The sequence below is a fragment of the Poecilia formosa genome, unplaced genomic scaffold (assembly GCF_000485575.1).
Source record: "Poecilia formosa unplaced genomic scaffold, Poecilia_formosa-5.1.2 Scaffold126, whole genome shotgun sequence".
Classification (NCBI taxonomy): Eukaryota; Metazoa; Chordata; class Actinopteri; order Cyprinodontiformes; family Poeciliidae; genus Poecilia; species Poecilia formosa.
Window position 1 is genome coordinate 218,885 of NW_006800065.1, and position 13,815 is coordinate 232,699.

At 41.3% G+C, this 13,815-nt stretch overlaps 2 protein-coding genes across 5 annotated transcripts in view; both read left to right on the forward strand.

The window, feature by feature from the left end:
• fnbp4 (formin binding protein 4) overlaps positions 1-5,797 on the forward strand; it is an 8,793-nt gene extending 2,996 nt beyond the window's left edge. The window contains exons 5-17 of the mRNA XM_007561377.2: positions 85-232; positions 351-459; positions 539-883; positions 1,201-1,393; positions 1,496-1,611; positions 1,694-1,798; positions 1,997-2,130; positions 3,111-3,271; positions 3,776-4,056; positions 4,144-4,258; positions 4,442-4,635; positions 5,027-5,184; positions 5,293-5,797. Of these exons, the coding sequence (XP_007561439.1) occupies positions 85-232; positions 351-459; positions 539-883; positions 1,201-1,393; positions 1,496-1,611; positions 1,694-1,798; positions 1,997-2,130; positions 3,111-3,271; positions 3,776-4,056; positions 4,144-4,258; positions 4,442-4,635; positions 5,027-5,184; positions 5,293-5,383 (2,150 nt within the window). The 3' untranslated portion in view covers positions 5,384-5,797. The remainder of the gene's footprint in view (positions 1-84; positions 233-350; positions 460-538; positions 884-1,200; positions 1,394-1,495; positions 1,612-1,693; positions 1,799-1,996; positions 2,131-3,110; positions 3,272-3,775; positions 4,057-4,143; positions 4,259-4,441; positions 4,636-5,026; positions 5,185-5,292) is intronic.
• A 401-nt stretch (positions 5,798-6,198) lies between these two features.
• On the forward strand, positions 6,199-13,723 carry agbl2 (AGBL carboxypeptidase 2). Of its 4 annotated transcripts, none has more exons than XM_016676065.1 (21): positions 6,199-6,378; positions 7,154-7,283; positions 7,431-7,598; positions 7,692-7,796; positions 8,077-8,224; positions 8,336-8,591; positions 8,923-9,324; positions 9,431-9,573; positions 10,328-10,484; positions 10,615-10,741; positions 10,829-10,929; positions 11,316-11,428; positions 11,542-11,614; positions 11,764-11,883; positions 11,968-12,045; positions 12,128-12,193; positions 12,319-12,409; positions 12,519-12,638; positions 12,719-12,746; positions 12,836-13,038; positions 13,515-13,723. In XM_016676065.1, exons 1-21 carry the CDS (start codon positions 6,367-6,369, stop codon positions 13,592-13,594), a joined length of 2,721 nt encoding a protein of 906 aa, XP_016531551.1. In that variant the 5' UTR covers positions 6,199-6,366; the 3' UTR covers positions 13,595-13,723. The 4 variants fall into 4 exon arrangements, with proteins under 4 accessions (XP_016531551.1, XP_007561491.2, XP_016531552.1 ...); XM_007561429.2 differs by having other exon boundaries at positions 6,200-6,378; positions 7,434-7,598; XM_016676066.1 differs by having other exon boundaries at positions 6,201-6,378; positions 12,131-12,193.
• Positions 13,724-13,815: the final 92 nt, after the last annotated feature.

Here is a 13,815-nt window from a genome sequence, read left to right on the forward strand (position 1 = left end):
AAGCACTTTGAAATGCCTTGCTGCTGAAATGTGCTATACAAATAAAATTTGATTGATTGATTAATTGATCATTTTGTATTCCAGTGGGTGTGGAGATGGGAGACTGGCAGGAGGTTTGGGATGAGAACTCTGGCTGCTATTATTACTGGAACACTCTGACTAATGAAGTGTCCTGGGAGCTGCCACACTATTTAGCCGATCAGGTGCAAAGTCTGGGACATTATGAAAACAGGTAAAACTAAAAGAAAAAAAAAAGCCTTATGTTTTTTTTTTTTTTTTTTTTTTTTTTTTTTTTACTGTGATCAACAGCGTAGGTGTCTGTGAAGATAATGCTTGCTTTCTCCTTGTAGCACCAGTGTGAATGGGAATGGCACAGCCGGTGCAGGTTATTATGCAGAAGAAAATGCTGCTGCTGCTGCTGCTGCAGCTTCATCCGCTTCAAAAGAGACAAAAGCGAAGGCGAGTGTCGTTTAGATTGTCAGTTTTATAGTAATCCTTCAAAGTTTGTAACTATAACGTCTGTGTTTGATGCCAACAGGAGATTGTAGAGAGTGTTGTAGCTCTGACAAGTGAAAAGGAGGAGCGTCAGGGAGTGGCTGCCTCTCTCCTTGGTCCGCTGATTCCTTCAGAGGTGAAAGAAGCAGAGGAAAAATGGAGGAAAAAGCTGCTGAAGGGATTAGATGAGACGGAGAACAGTTTGGATTCTGATGGGGAAGCTGCTAAGCCTGTAGGATCTCCCTCTATACCCTTTCTGGAATCAGACCCGAACCTCACAGTGCAGAAAGATGTTCCTAGTAAGAAGCTGTCAGCAGACCAATCAGATGCCGAAGAGGAGGCAGAGGAGGACACAGTCGAACTGGAACTGGCTCTAGAAAGGAAAAAGGTGAGTTTTGCAGATATTAATGTGAATTTAAAGTTGTCTTTATTTTCACTGCTGGACTTCTTGCATTAAGAAGCAGTAGACACTACACCAGCTGTGGTGCTTCTACTGAATATTTCACCTAGGAAAAAGTCTAAAAAACATGATAGATACAATTGGTAGTCTTGCATTACTTTTTAAAAAAAATTTCTTGCAGTTTTTTTTTCTCTCCTGTCTTTACAACAAAGGTGTAAATCTTTCATAAATGCCTTGTGATTTTTAAACCAAGTCTGCAACCAATGGTTCGCCTAACGTAACTCGCCGTTGTTACCCGATTTTAGGCAGAGCTTCGGGCACTCGAAGAGGGCGACGGGAGCGCAGGGGGCTCCAGTCCGATGTCAGAGGCCAGCCAAGATGCTGCAGGATCACGTGGGGCTCTGCTGAAGAAGAACCGCTGGAAGGCCGTCTTTCCAAGTGTTGCCAGCCCCGATTCTAACAGCAGAGGCTCAGACTTCCTGGATAACGCAGAGACGAGTAAGTTTACATTTTTTCATTCTGACATAGCAGCACCTCAGTGTATTTTAATTAGGATTTTGAAAATCTCACTGGGAACATTTGTTTGTATGTGCTTTTTAGCTCTGCCTAAAACCGAAAGTGTCGTAGAAGGAGAAGTAAAGGAAACGGATAATTCAGAGGAAACGGGGGTTTCAAAACTTCCCAACAAGGACGAGGTGGAGACCCCTGAGCTAAAGGTGAATTTAACATTCTCTTTACTGTCTATATAAATACAACTTTGTTGGTGCATCTCAGCATGTATTAATACTAAATATGCAGTTTCAGATTGGAGAACTAGCAAACACCCTAACTAGCAAGATGGAGTTCCTGGGGATAAACAAAAAGACCATCTCAAACTTTCACCTGCTCCTGCTGCAAACCGAGGTGAGAGATTGGCTCCATGTTCTGGCTCTCAGCTGTGACCTCTGAAATATTTAGCAGGTTCTGTCATTAATTTTGCACAAGCCTGTATCAGATTTTAATATTTGAACTCCTCATAATAATCCATCACTGGACATGCCTCTATGGAAACCTACTGCAATTGCTTCTTTCTCATCTTCCCCGTGGCGCTTCTTTTTTTAGACACGGATTGCTGATTGGAGGGAAGGTGCTCTGAACGGGGCCTATCTTCGACGCAAGCTGCAGGAAGCTGCTGAACACATAAAATATTATGAACTTAACGCCACCCCTAAAGGCTGGTCCTGCCACTGGGACAGGTACGCGCTCCTTACCTTTCACATCTATAACCTCCCTCGTCCCCCAGAAATCTTACGCTGTCACAGCAGCCCCCTGAGTCCCCCGCTCTATGCCGAGGCTGCAGCCTTTGTAACATGACTTGGGGGAGAAACTTAACCTGTCCGAGTGGATTACCAGAAATAGACTTCAGGTTTCTGTGGTACAAACCTTAAGGGAGCATCCGCTCTGAGCCAGCCTGCTTCCTGTTAACTGGAGCTCCCACAGAGAGGACTCCATGTCCCAGTTACTGACTGCTCAGCCCGATTCTGGGTTCATTCGGTGAAACATTTGGGAGGGGGTGTATGTTAGGGGGTTTCGTGGGAGAGCTTTGCACTTTACAGGACTACGACTCCCATGATGCAAAGCAGACAGAGTGAGACCCGGGGAGCGACAAGTGTCATGCATCAAAGTGTGAAGATGGAGCAATGACGGGAAACCAGAAGGTCAGACCAACTCTATTTTATCTGTCTTCCTGTTTTTCATATATTATTTTGAATCTTTTTTTTTTTTGTTTTGTTTGTTTGTTTGTTATTTTTAATGTAAAATGAATGGATTGTGTGATTTGTTATTTCCTGATATGTGATGGCTGAACATGATAATGGTGTTTCCTCCCTGGTTTGTTCCTGAATCTGGGAGGGAATGGTTGTCTAAAACAGAGCAAATGTGACAACCATGATGTGAGCTGCTGAAAGCTACTTTCGGGACCTAGAGATGATTTGTTTTACATTATTTATTCTTTAAAGCAAGGTGGGTCCTCTATCCACACCCATATCGACACCACAATTGGGCCCTTCTCCTGGACGGCAACCATTGCTGTCCATTACAAACATTCCTGCTCCCCTGTTGTTGCCATTTTGCCTACTTCCTTGCCCCACCGTCACAGGGTGATCATGCCGCTCTGCCAGTTTCAAGGACAGCAGTTGAGACTGTCGTTTTCTATGTCTGTTGTTCCATTCTTTAGAGAGCACAGGCGGTATTTCTATGTGAGGGACCGGACTGGTGCCTCCCAGTGGGAGTTTCCAACAGAGGAGGACAAGACGGAGGACGCAGTAGACACTCCAAGTACACAGAATCTGAGCCAGGAGGAGACAAAAACATCTGGACCAGCTGGTGGGGCTACAGGTAAGTCTGTCTTTAACTGTTCTGATGTTACAGAGTCTAGATGTAAAACTTTGTGTTGGCAAAGCATCAAAACCTGTAGAGTTCTGTGCTTGTTTTCGCTATGCAAGTATTTTTATTATGGAACATATAAAATGTTTTTAACTTTTTCTACGTTAGGAAAACCTAAAGGTTCTGTTAATGTTATTTAAATAACGGCACTGTACAACACTGACATATTAGAGCTGCAACTAACAATTAATAATCAATCATTGTGACGATTAATCGGATAAAAGGTTGGCTCACTCTGAGGATTTTTCATTTAACCACTTAAGTCTTTTTTTATATACAATATTAGAAATACATGAAAAGATGCCAATAAATAATTTCAATCCTTTTAAATTGTTCTGCATGAAAGGCAAGTGGACATCAAAGTTTATCTTTGCCTTCATTCAATACGTTGCTTTAAACGACAACTATGACGTCCCCGCCTGACCTCTGTTTGTTTTCCTTCTCACTATTCAACAGAATTCTCGTCTGCTGCTCCACCTCCGCCTCCTCAGCCCAGTTCGTCCTCCTTCTGGTCCCCGTCCCAGCCACCCCTTCCCAGCAGCCCTCCTCCACCCTCCAACGACCCTCCGCCCCCTCCCCTCCCTCCAGAGTCGCCCCCACCACCTCCCCCACCCCCCGACAGCGATGGAGAGATCATGGAGGTTGAGATGGATGTGGACGACGACAACGAAGAGGAGCCGCCTGCTCCTGGAACGGAGGAGGACGGCAGCGGGAGGTGTGGCTCTGTCAACATGAAGGTGAAGGAGCAATCACTTTTTTTTTTTTTTTTATAAGCTAGTTTACATCTGATAACTAAATAACCTGTTCTTTTTTTCTTGATACAGATCATAGAGTCGGCTCCTTTTGGAAAGGGACTGAAACGGAAAGCTGGTCAGGGGAGTAAAACTGTTACCATTGGCAGCAGTCCCATTCTTTACACTCAGGCTCCAGTTCCTGCAGGTAAACACAGTAAAAATCCTCCACGGTATTTCTCCTTTTTTTGTTTTTTTTTGTTTTTTTCAACTTTTTAAGATTTTAATGTAATTTCCGATTAGTGCAATCATTTCAAACAATTCAGCAAAAATCTCTGGGTACCATTCGTCTTTATTCAGCCGATACCTGAAGTTTTTCCATTTTCTGCAGCACCTCTAATGCCAGCAGCAGCCTACTGGGGTATTCCGGCTGTGGCTGCCCCTCTGATCCCCTGCGAACCTCCAGCCCCCCCTGTACCAGTGTTACCACCTCAGCCGCCGCTGCCTCCCTCCCAGCCAGCTTTTGAACCTGCTGCAGCCAAACCTTTACCTGCAGACAAGACCAAGAAAACAAAAAAGGATAAGGTTGGTGTTTGGGGGAAGGGAGGAGAAATGAATCAGGCTTTGTATCAAATTAAAAACCTGCATCTTCATCTAAGGGCTTTCATTGATCCATCTTTTTGTTAGTCTATGCATATATCTATTATTCATCTGTTTGTTTCACTGTTTATCCATCCATTCATTTATCTGGCCATTCATTCACTCATAAGGTAATCCATCCATCTAAATTTTTTTTTTTCCTTTTCTATGTACGTTTTGCTCATTTTACCATAATTTGTCCATCCTGTTGTCTGCTCATCCATCTGTCCTTCTTTGGTAAATTGTCATTTTGACTCCATCTTGTCGACTTGTCACTTTATTTTGTTTTCTACCCGTTATCCTGACTTTTCCATTTTTCATTTATTTGTTTCTGTAGCCAAAGAAAAGTAAGACAAAGATGCCTTCGCTGGTGAAAAAGTGGCAGAGCATCCAAAAAGAGTTGGACGAGGAAGAGAAGAGCAGCTCCAGTGACGAAGACAGAGATCTGCTCAACAAGAAGAGCATTGAGGAGTGGAAACAACAGCAGCTCATGACGTACGTCTCTGTGTTACCATGAGCTTGAATCTGTGCTATTCAAATAGTTTTTCTTCTCTTGTGCTTTTAGATGGTTGTTTTAATGCTTGCTTTTCTTGATTTTTCAAGGGGAAAAGCTTCAAAAAACGCCAACTTTGAGGCACTACCAGAGGACTGGCGGGACCGGTTGAAGAAAAGGAAGTTGATGAACAGCACGTAACACCTGCCGATTCCCACACGCTGCCCAGGCCGCGTTTGTAAATCCGCTCCTACGTACACCATAATAACATCCCTCTGAAGAGATGCAGATTTGTTTTACTATCAGTGGAGTTTCTTAGCTGTTCTATGTTCATATGAGACATTTTGAAGCCCTTATATGGCAGGCCATTCTCATCAAGGGGGTTTGAATGTCCTGTTTTTGTACGAGATCTGTAAATGTGCCAAACGTGCTGAGGTAATAGGTTTTCCTTTTTATAGCTCAGATGTCCACCAGTTTGTTTGGAAGAATTGTCTATTTTAAAGTGTGTTTTTACATGGGGAAGGAAGGAATGGGCCAAATTTGTGAGACCGGGAGGGATCGTCCCTGGACTTGTACATTTTGTAAAAAGTTATTAAATTTTTTTTTTTTTTCCAAGACTGTTGCTGTTTATTTTAAAAAAAAAAATAAACTAGCCTTTTATTATAATTAATGTGAACAGAAAATGCCAAATGTTTGGAGGAAAGACTGACAATGGGCTAAACAAAATGTTTGTTTTATTTTCTCGATGCATTGCCCTTTTTAAGAGACAGTAGCATGTGCAGTGTTTTCCTTTTACCTTTACATATATATTGAGCTCACCAGTCCATTTTTTTTGGACTGGTAAGCTCAATATGGAGGTGAGAAAATTCCTAATAAGTTAATTGCAAAAGTAATTAAAGAAATAGGTTGACTTATGTAATGTAGTTAAAGAACACTGAAGAAAAAACAAAGTAAAGAAAAAAAAACTGACAACGTTTTTGCTTCAAGATACACCGAGGGATAATTTTTGAACAAATGTTATTTTGGTATCAAACTAGCGTACTTATGGCTTGTACTTCGCGACATTGGTATGGTTTGACCGTACGTATCCATGGAAAAAACGGTGTTGTGCTACTTTGTTGCCTAGCAACTTCGAGAATAATTTTCTGGGTGTTTTCAGTCCCACGGAGCACTTAAAGGAAAATATGTCTAGCGAGGTAAGTTGCTACGAGATTGTGAAAGTCAATTTTTGCTTAGTTTTCTTGGCAGAATCTAACGAAATGTTAGCATTATGGAACAACCGGGGGGAAATGACAACCGTGATTTCCTTAATGTTATGGTACCGATTGGATTACATAAAGATGGGATATTCGATGAAACATGGAGGCATGAGGAAAGTTTCATGTTCTTTCTAAAATAATTGTGGTCGAGTGTTTTAACTAGTTTCCCAAATTACAGCTAGAATACAGAAAGAAGGAAGTAAGCAACCCCATTGTGTCTTAAACAGCACATTAAGCTATTGTATCATTGACACCAAACACGAAGCTTCGTCTACGAAAACAAGTTACAAGTTGCAGTGTTCTTACCCCCAACTTTTTCACACTTCAATTCATACCTCAAACTGATAAAATAGTGGGATTTCTACGCGATAGACCGACACAAAGTGCCAGTGAAAATTGGAGGGCTGTTGGGAGACAAGCCTTTTTTTATTTTACGTTCGCAGGATGTATTAGCAAACACTAATACACCCGGTGGACAAATAATTTATTGAAGGAGACAAGACTGCACATTTAAAAAGGGTCCTTTATTAACCAGACGACCAACAAGAAAAATAACCCAAACTGTCAGCAGGTGGCAGTGTTACCCCATGACAATAACTTTGGACATTAGTTTTTGAAGATGAAAGCAGCAAATGTTGCACACGCTGGTTGTATAATTCCTTTCATAAAATCTTGCTGAATTCAATACATTTAATGGAGATTTCATTTACAGTCTCAGACAAAGAGAACACCAGCCGGCGCAGACGCCGTCATCAGGAGTTTATGGAAAACCTGCAAGACGTTGGGTCCTGACGAATCCAACTCGGAGGAAACTGAGGACCAATTAGCTGACAGGAGGCAGTGTAAGCAACTTTGTGTGTGTACTGTTTGTAACTAACATTTAATAACACGTGGGTGTGGAATTAATAAAGCCACTGGGTGAAGCTAGAAGAATGTGTTACATCACTTTGACCAAGATTACAGGTTATTAGGTGTGACTCATCTTCCAGTAGTATGCATGAATCTGAGTCAGACTCTAAGGACAACGCAGCTGCTCTTAAACTTCCATGATGGTCAGCCGGTTTTCATCCTAAGGCCACCGTCTGCTCTGGTTAACTTCCCTCGCCCCCGATGGCCAGAAGAGTGTGAAGTCATCAGCGACAGCATCCAGCACATAGGTAACATTTCACGCTATTTGACTTTTACCACTTGGTTAGATGGAGACCTATAATTACTCAGAGAGAGATTGATTTTTGGGGGGTTTTTTTTAGATTGGGAGCCACCAGAGCCAGAGCCCTTTTATAAGCCCTCACGCAGGGAGTCCCTCCTTCCAGCTGCTGATGGACCAGGGAATGTGGTGTACTGCTCGGACTTTGGTAACTATGGGTTTGGTTTTTTGCAGTCATCATGATGCCTAAGAACATAATACCAGACAGTTACACACACTCTATTAAATCACACATAACAATTTTCACGTCAGAAAAATTAGAAAGGTTTTTCAGTGATTATGATGGCTTTAAATCATTTTGGAAAGAAAAGTGTTTTCTCAAAGGGCTTCACATTGTCTCATTATCAGTTTTGTTCACAGAACATCACAGAACATCATCATTTTTAATTCTGTGTTTCTTCTTTTCATATCTTTCTTTATTATTTCAGCCACAAAGCATTTATATTTCACCCGCTCTCGTGTTGGAGGAAGCAGGGGCTCCACCAGTTGTGCCAAGTTTCTTGTCACACCCCCAGATATTAGTCTTGAATTTGAATCGCGCTTCGAAAGTGGCAACCTTCAGAAGGCCGTCCAAGTGTGAGTCTCTTCGCTCTTGGCTCATTTTGTTTTTTTTCTTTTTACCCCCGAAAGTTTGCCTCAGTGTGACAACAACTGAACTCTGTATTCTCGTTTTTCCTGCTTGTTCAGGGGCGCCTTCGACTATGAGCTCACGCTGCGTACAGACTTGTACACTGAGAAGCACACGCAGTGGTTTTACTTCAGGGTGAGGAACATGAAGGCTAAAATGATTTACCGCTTCACCATAACCAACCTGATGAAGGCGAGCAGCCTGTATTCCCTCGGCATGAGGCCGCTCCTGTACTCCGAGACGGCGGCGAAGGAAAATGGAGTTGGTTGGCATCGAGTAGGGTCCAACATCAGATACTTTCAGAACTGCAGCGAGGTAGCATCAGGATCTGCTTTCAGACGACTTAATGTTTGCAAATTCTGTTACATTACATGGCAACAAAAAAATAGCACGTATTTACTGAATGTAGATGAAGTTATTTTTTATGTTTTATGCAAGGTTTTGTTTTTCTTTGGGATGTGTGAATAGGCTGCAAATTATGTGTTTTGTTTATTTTAACCTTCATTCTAAAATTGCCACATGTTAATGTAAAACTTATAAAACTCAACAAATTAGTATTTTCCACAGGCAATGCAGGTTTTACAGCTCTAATCTGGACAGATCTTATGTACTAATCTCAATGGACTTTAATGGTGTGTCTGGGCAGGATGCAAATGAGACCAATGACGCCGGCGACAGCCTCTACTCGCTCACCTGGACTGTCCGGTTCCCCTATGACTCGGACACGTGCTACCTGGCCCACTGCTACCCCTACACGTATTCACGGCTGCAGTACTACCTGAAGCAGATAACCTCCAATCCAGCAGTAGCGTCGTACTGCGACGTGCGGACGCTGTGCCAAAGTCTCGGAGGGAACATCGTCTATGTTATGACCATCACAACCAGAGGGAGCAGCCCGGCCGAGGTGAGAAACAAGAAGGCTGTGGTGGTGACAGCGCGAGTGCATCCAGGGGAAACCAACGGATCCTGGATGATGGAGGGATTTTTAGACTTTCTGCTCGGAGACTCAGATGATGCTCAGGTTCTCAGGGATAACTTTATTTTCAAGGTGCGCAGTTTATTTTTGTCAGCTGTAATCCAGTTATTACTAAAATGCTTTGAAACTTCTCTGTCCTAATTTTTTTTTCATGTTTTATGTTTTATTTTAATTGCAGGTTGTGCCAATGTTGAACCCAGATGGTGTTGTGGTGGGAAACTACAGGTGCTCACTGGCAGGCAGGGACCTCAACAGAAACTATAAAACGCTGCTGAAGGATTCTTTTCCATGTGTTTGGCACACCAGGAGCATGGTCGAAAGGTAATAATGCAAAAGGAGCCCCAACCAACTATTAAATGCACTGGGGGAAATATGTTTAGAATATCCTTCTTTTATTAATCACAAGTGGATATTGTAATTATTCAAGAAACAAAATGTTGGGTTTTCCTGAGCCATAATCATGTACATGACAAGAAATAAAGGATTGAATTATTCCACTCCGTATGAAATTAATCTACAGACCCATTTAATAAAATTGAATATTATTGAAAAACCCATTTATTTTAAGAACGATTATCATTAAATCAAGCGCTTTATATAAAATAATTACACACAGATGGATGTTTGGAAACATTTATTTCAGTTAATTATGATGATTTTCCACTTGCAGCTAATGAAAACATGACATAAACTTTGAATATTACATCTCAGCAATAGAAAAACGATATTTAAAAACAAAAATCTGGGCGTAATGATAAATATGTTTAAAATTTTCTTAAAAGTTGTTTTCAACAAGTATTTTTAATCTGACAAGCAAAACCCATGTGAGACATATGTTCTAATTTATTTAATATGACTGAATATAATGATTTTTACTTTCTGAAATGAGGGGAAATATATTTAAGCTTTTCCACACATTTCAACACAACACAGAAGACATGATTAAATTCTAACAGAACTTGCAAGTAGGTCTTCAGCCCAGCGTGAATTTTATGGTGCTGCTCTGACACATCTGAGCCCAATCCATTATGAATTTCTTCCGAACCGTTCCTGTTTTACTCTTCTCTCTCTGCAGACTTATGGCTGAAACAGAAGTGGTTCTTTACTGTGATTTTCACGGCCACAGCCGCAAACACAACGTGTTCATGTATGGATGTGACAGAAACAGCAAGCTGTTCAAGTTCCAAGAGAGGGTCTTTCCGCTAATGATGAGCAAGAATGCAAGCAATAAGGTAACCTAAGTGAATGTTTCGGCAGAGTCTTAGGAGATAAAGCTTTAAACGCTGCAAACACTATTTCTTCGTATTTGTGATTCATCTGAGGAAAGTATATTCAGCATCAACACCTAAATCATTCTCTCAGTTCTCCTACAAGAGCTGTAGGTTCAAGGTGCAGAAGAGCAAGGAGGGAACAGGGCGGGTCGTCATGTGGAGAATGGGCATCAAGAACAGCTTCACCATGGAGGCCACCTTCGGAGGATCCACTCTGGGTAAGTACAGTCTCCCTGTATGTTTTCATGCATTCATAGATGTGCACGTCACACAAGGTTCTGCAGTATTTTCTGCTGTTACTTTAGATGACAGAAAAGGGACCCACTTTACTACTGGAGATTTTAAGTCGATGGGCTTTTACTTCTGTGACACCCTGCTGGACTTCTGCGACCCTGATCAAACAAAGGCAAGAAATGAAGCAGAAATACACTTTCATGTAGAAACACGGCCTACTAATGTAAGGCACAGTTTAAAATGTGAATTTTAAACTGTGCCTTGTAAAGGTGTATACATCCCTTAAACTCTTAAACATTGTTGTTCATATTACAACCATATTTTCAAGGAGTTCTGTTGGTACTTCAAACTTTTTCTATTTTTTTGTGTGTGAAAACCTTTTGAAAACCTGAACTAGACATGGGTTGCTTTGTGTTAGCATAAAATCCCAGTGCATAGATGAAGTTTGGGGTCTGATTGAGACCAAATCGAAGTTGAATGGATATGTGTACTTCTGAAGGGCACTTGAAATGACCAATGAATGTAGTTTTTTTCTTTCCCTTTTCATTCTTACTTTAGGTGGCTCACTGTTTAGTAGAGGTGTCAACCTTATTGAAAAAGGAGGTCAAGAAGAAAATGAGCAAGAATCTGGATACCGATGGTAGCTTTTCAATGTCTGACCTGGAAACCAGGTAATTTTATTATGTTAGACTGCAGCCAACACTCGGGGAAAGGGTTTAGTAAATGTGAATTTTGCTCTCATTTAGCTTGTTTTTTTTTTTTTTTTTTTTCATTGCTTTCTCAGCACGAGTGGCTCTAATAGTTCGGATTCAGACGGACTTCCAGTTCATTTACTGCACCAGCACAGAATTCCAGAGGTATCCTAACAAATTCGATTTATTTGAACTGAACTCTATTTTTAAATTGCCGAGCAACAGCACACAGGCATTAAAGTTGGGTTTGAATCATATTTGATCAATTTCTCACACATGCACCTCCTCTCTCTCTGTTTCTCTCTCCCTTTCAGAAAACTCTTTTTAAGAAGAAAAAGAAAAACTTAAAAACTCGCAAGGAAAGAGACAGACTCCAGCCAAGCAGTGTGAGGAGTAGGTCACTGACAAAGGTTCTGGAGATCAGCAAATGTACTGTAAGGCTGATTATGCTGTATTCTTTTAACATGCTAATGTGTTCATAACTTCCTTTACGGGTTATCAGTAAGCTGTTTTTGCAGGAGTCCTGTCTTTCTCCTGAAAAGATGGATCAAGTAAGAAGCCAAGAGAAACCTGTTGGAGGACAAAAGGGAGAAAAGGTCAGGTTTGTGGGATAGGAGTATCCAGATTACTAAGGTGTGCAATCTTGGAAAATAAGAGCTGTATGTTTTGTATGTAAAGCAGAATGACCGGAAGGGAGAATGTGTACTCTCATCTCTAACCAGTCATTCTGAAGAAGTCAGCCAGGTAACAGTGTGGCAAGTCAAAGATCTCAAACTCTGATACCCGATTATCTTCTATTCTTTCTGATACTATTGCTCGCTCCCGCCTTTACGATGTTAAATTATTTCAAAGGATACATTGTGTTTTAGGAGGACAGTCAGGACAAGGACTGCATCTCATGCAAGCAACACAAATTGAAGCATCTGTATGAAACCACGGCGTACATGACACCTCCATTAAGTACTGTTACTTCTTATAGACTCCAGATGAAACAAGTCTTTTTAGAATGGTTCAGGAGTCTGAAAAGGTTCTCTGTGGTAAGGATTCGTGCGTCTTCCTCGCTTCGCAGGTAATGAAGCGGATAGCAGTAGATACAGCTGCCCCCCTCTCTCTCTGAAGGTCCCGGCGCCACGTCCTCCTGTTCTCATGCAGCCCCCGCGCTGTACGCCACATTTGTCTTCTCAACAAGGTAGCAGTGGCATGTGTGGATGTTTAATGTCACGCTTTTCAGTTGCAGTCATTCAGTAAATTGGTTTTGTGCTCTTTTAGGGTCAAGTGTCTTTGTAGCTCCATGCAGGTAAGCCATACAGAGGAGTTATGTTTTCAAACAGCACAGGATGTTGAATGTGTTCGTTTTTAGGGGTTTGTGTGTCTCCTCTTTGGCAGGTTTCCCCCATCTGGGTTTGTCAGAATTGTTCCGCACATTCCTCCGATGCCATCCGCTTCCGCATCCAGGAATCGCCATCTTTTCAAAGACAAACATGTACAGTGGGTCTCGGGTAATTTTCCATCTAAGAGTTTCTCCGCATCGGTCACAGACATAACCAGAGCCCGCCATAGAGAAGGGACCCAAAAGCATTCATCTGAAGGTTCGTCCTAACATTTTTTTTACTTTATAGTGCCGGTCAAATTTATTAGTACCTCTGGTAGAGATAAGTAAAAACCTTTTATGCCACATTTCTTTACGAGGGCAAAATCCCATGTTAAAAAAAAAATTGTTTTTACAACCCCAATTGCAACGAAGTTGGTGCGTTATGTAAAACATAAAGTGGGACAGGAGCAACACTTTGCAAAAGCTGAAATAACGCATGTAAAATCAATTATTTATAAAAATGACATTTTTCCCCGTTGAATGATTGTTCCCAATTTAAAGTTTGAAAACCTTTTGAGATTTGTGGTAGAAAATTATGCTGAACATTTTTACCAGGGCTGCCAATAAATATGTCTGGCACTGTATTTAATTCAGTTACAAATTTTTTTTAACCTTGTTTCGTTATTACTTTATACCAAAACATAATTCTATGCCTCTTAGCTAACATCTCCTTCAAAATACTCTAATTTCCAGTGGATGCATCTTCGTTTACACCTCTCATGGACCAAACCCAAGGGGTCTCACAACACTGGCAACCCCTTGAGAGAAAATGAGGTATTCAACAATATATTTGAACCCGGGCAGAAACAAAAGGAAAAATGAATAAAAATGTAAAAACAGAATCAGTCTGTTTCTCTGTCATAGAAACATAGACTGATGGAATAACAGATTGATGCATGGAATAATGAGATGATGACGACCGATGATGAGCAGATGGATGATGGACAGATAGACGACTGGATGGAAATTGGATGGATGGCTGGAACTTTTTTTT

Coding starts and splice junctions, on each gene's coding strand:
- agbl2 (XM_016676065.1), top strand. Junction 7,284..7,430: donor ATTAGCTGACAGGAGGCAGT/GTAAGCAACTTT, acceptor CTCATCTTCCAG/TAGTATGCATGAATCTGAGT. Junction 11,615..11,763: donor ACCAGCACAGAATTCCAGAG/GTATCCTAACAA, acceptor TCTCCCTTTCAG/AAAACTCTTTTTAAGAAGAA.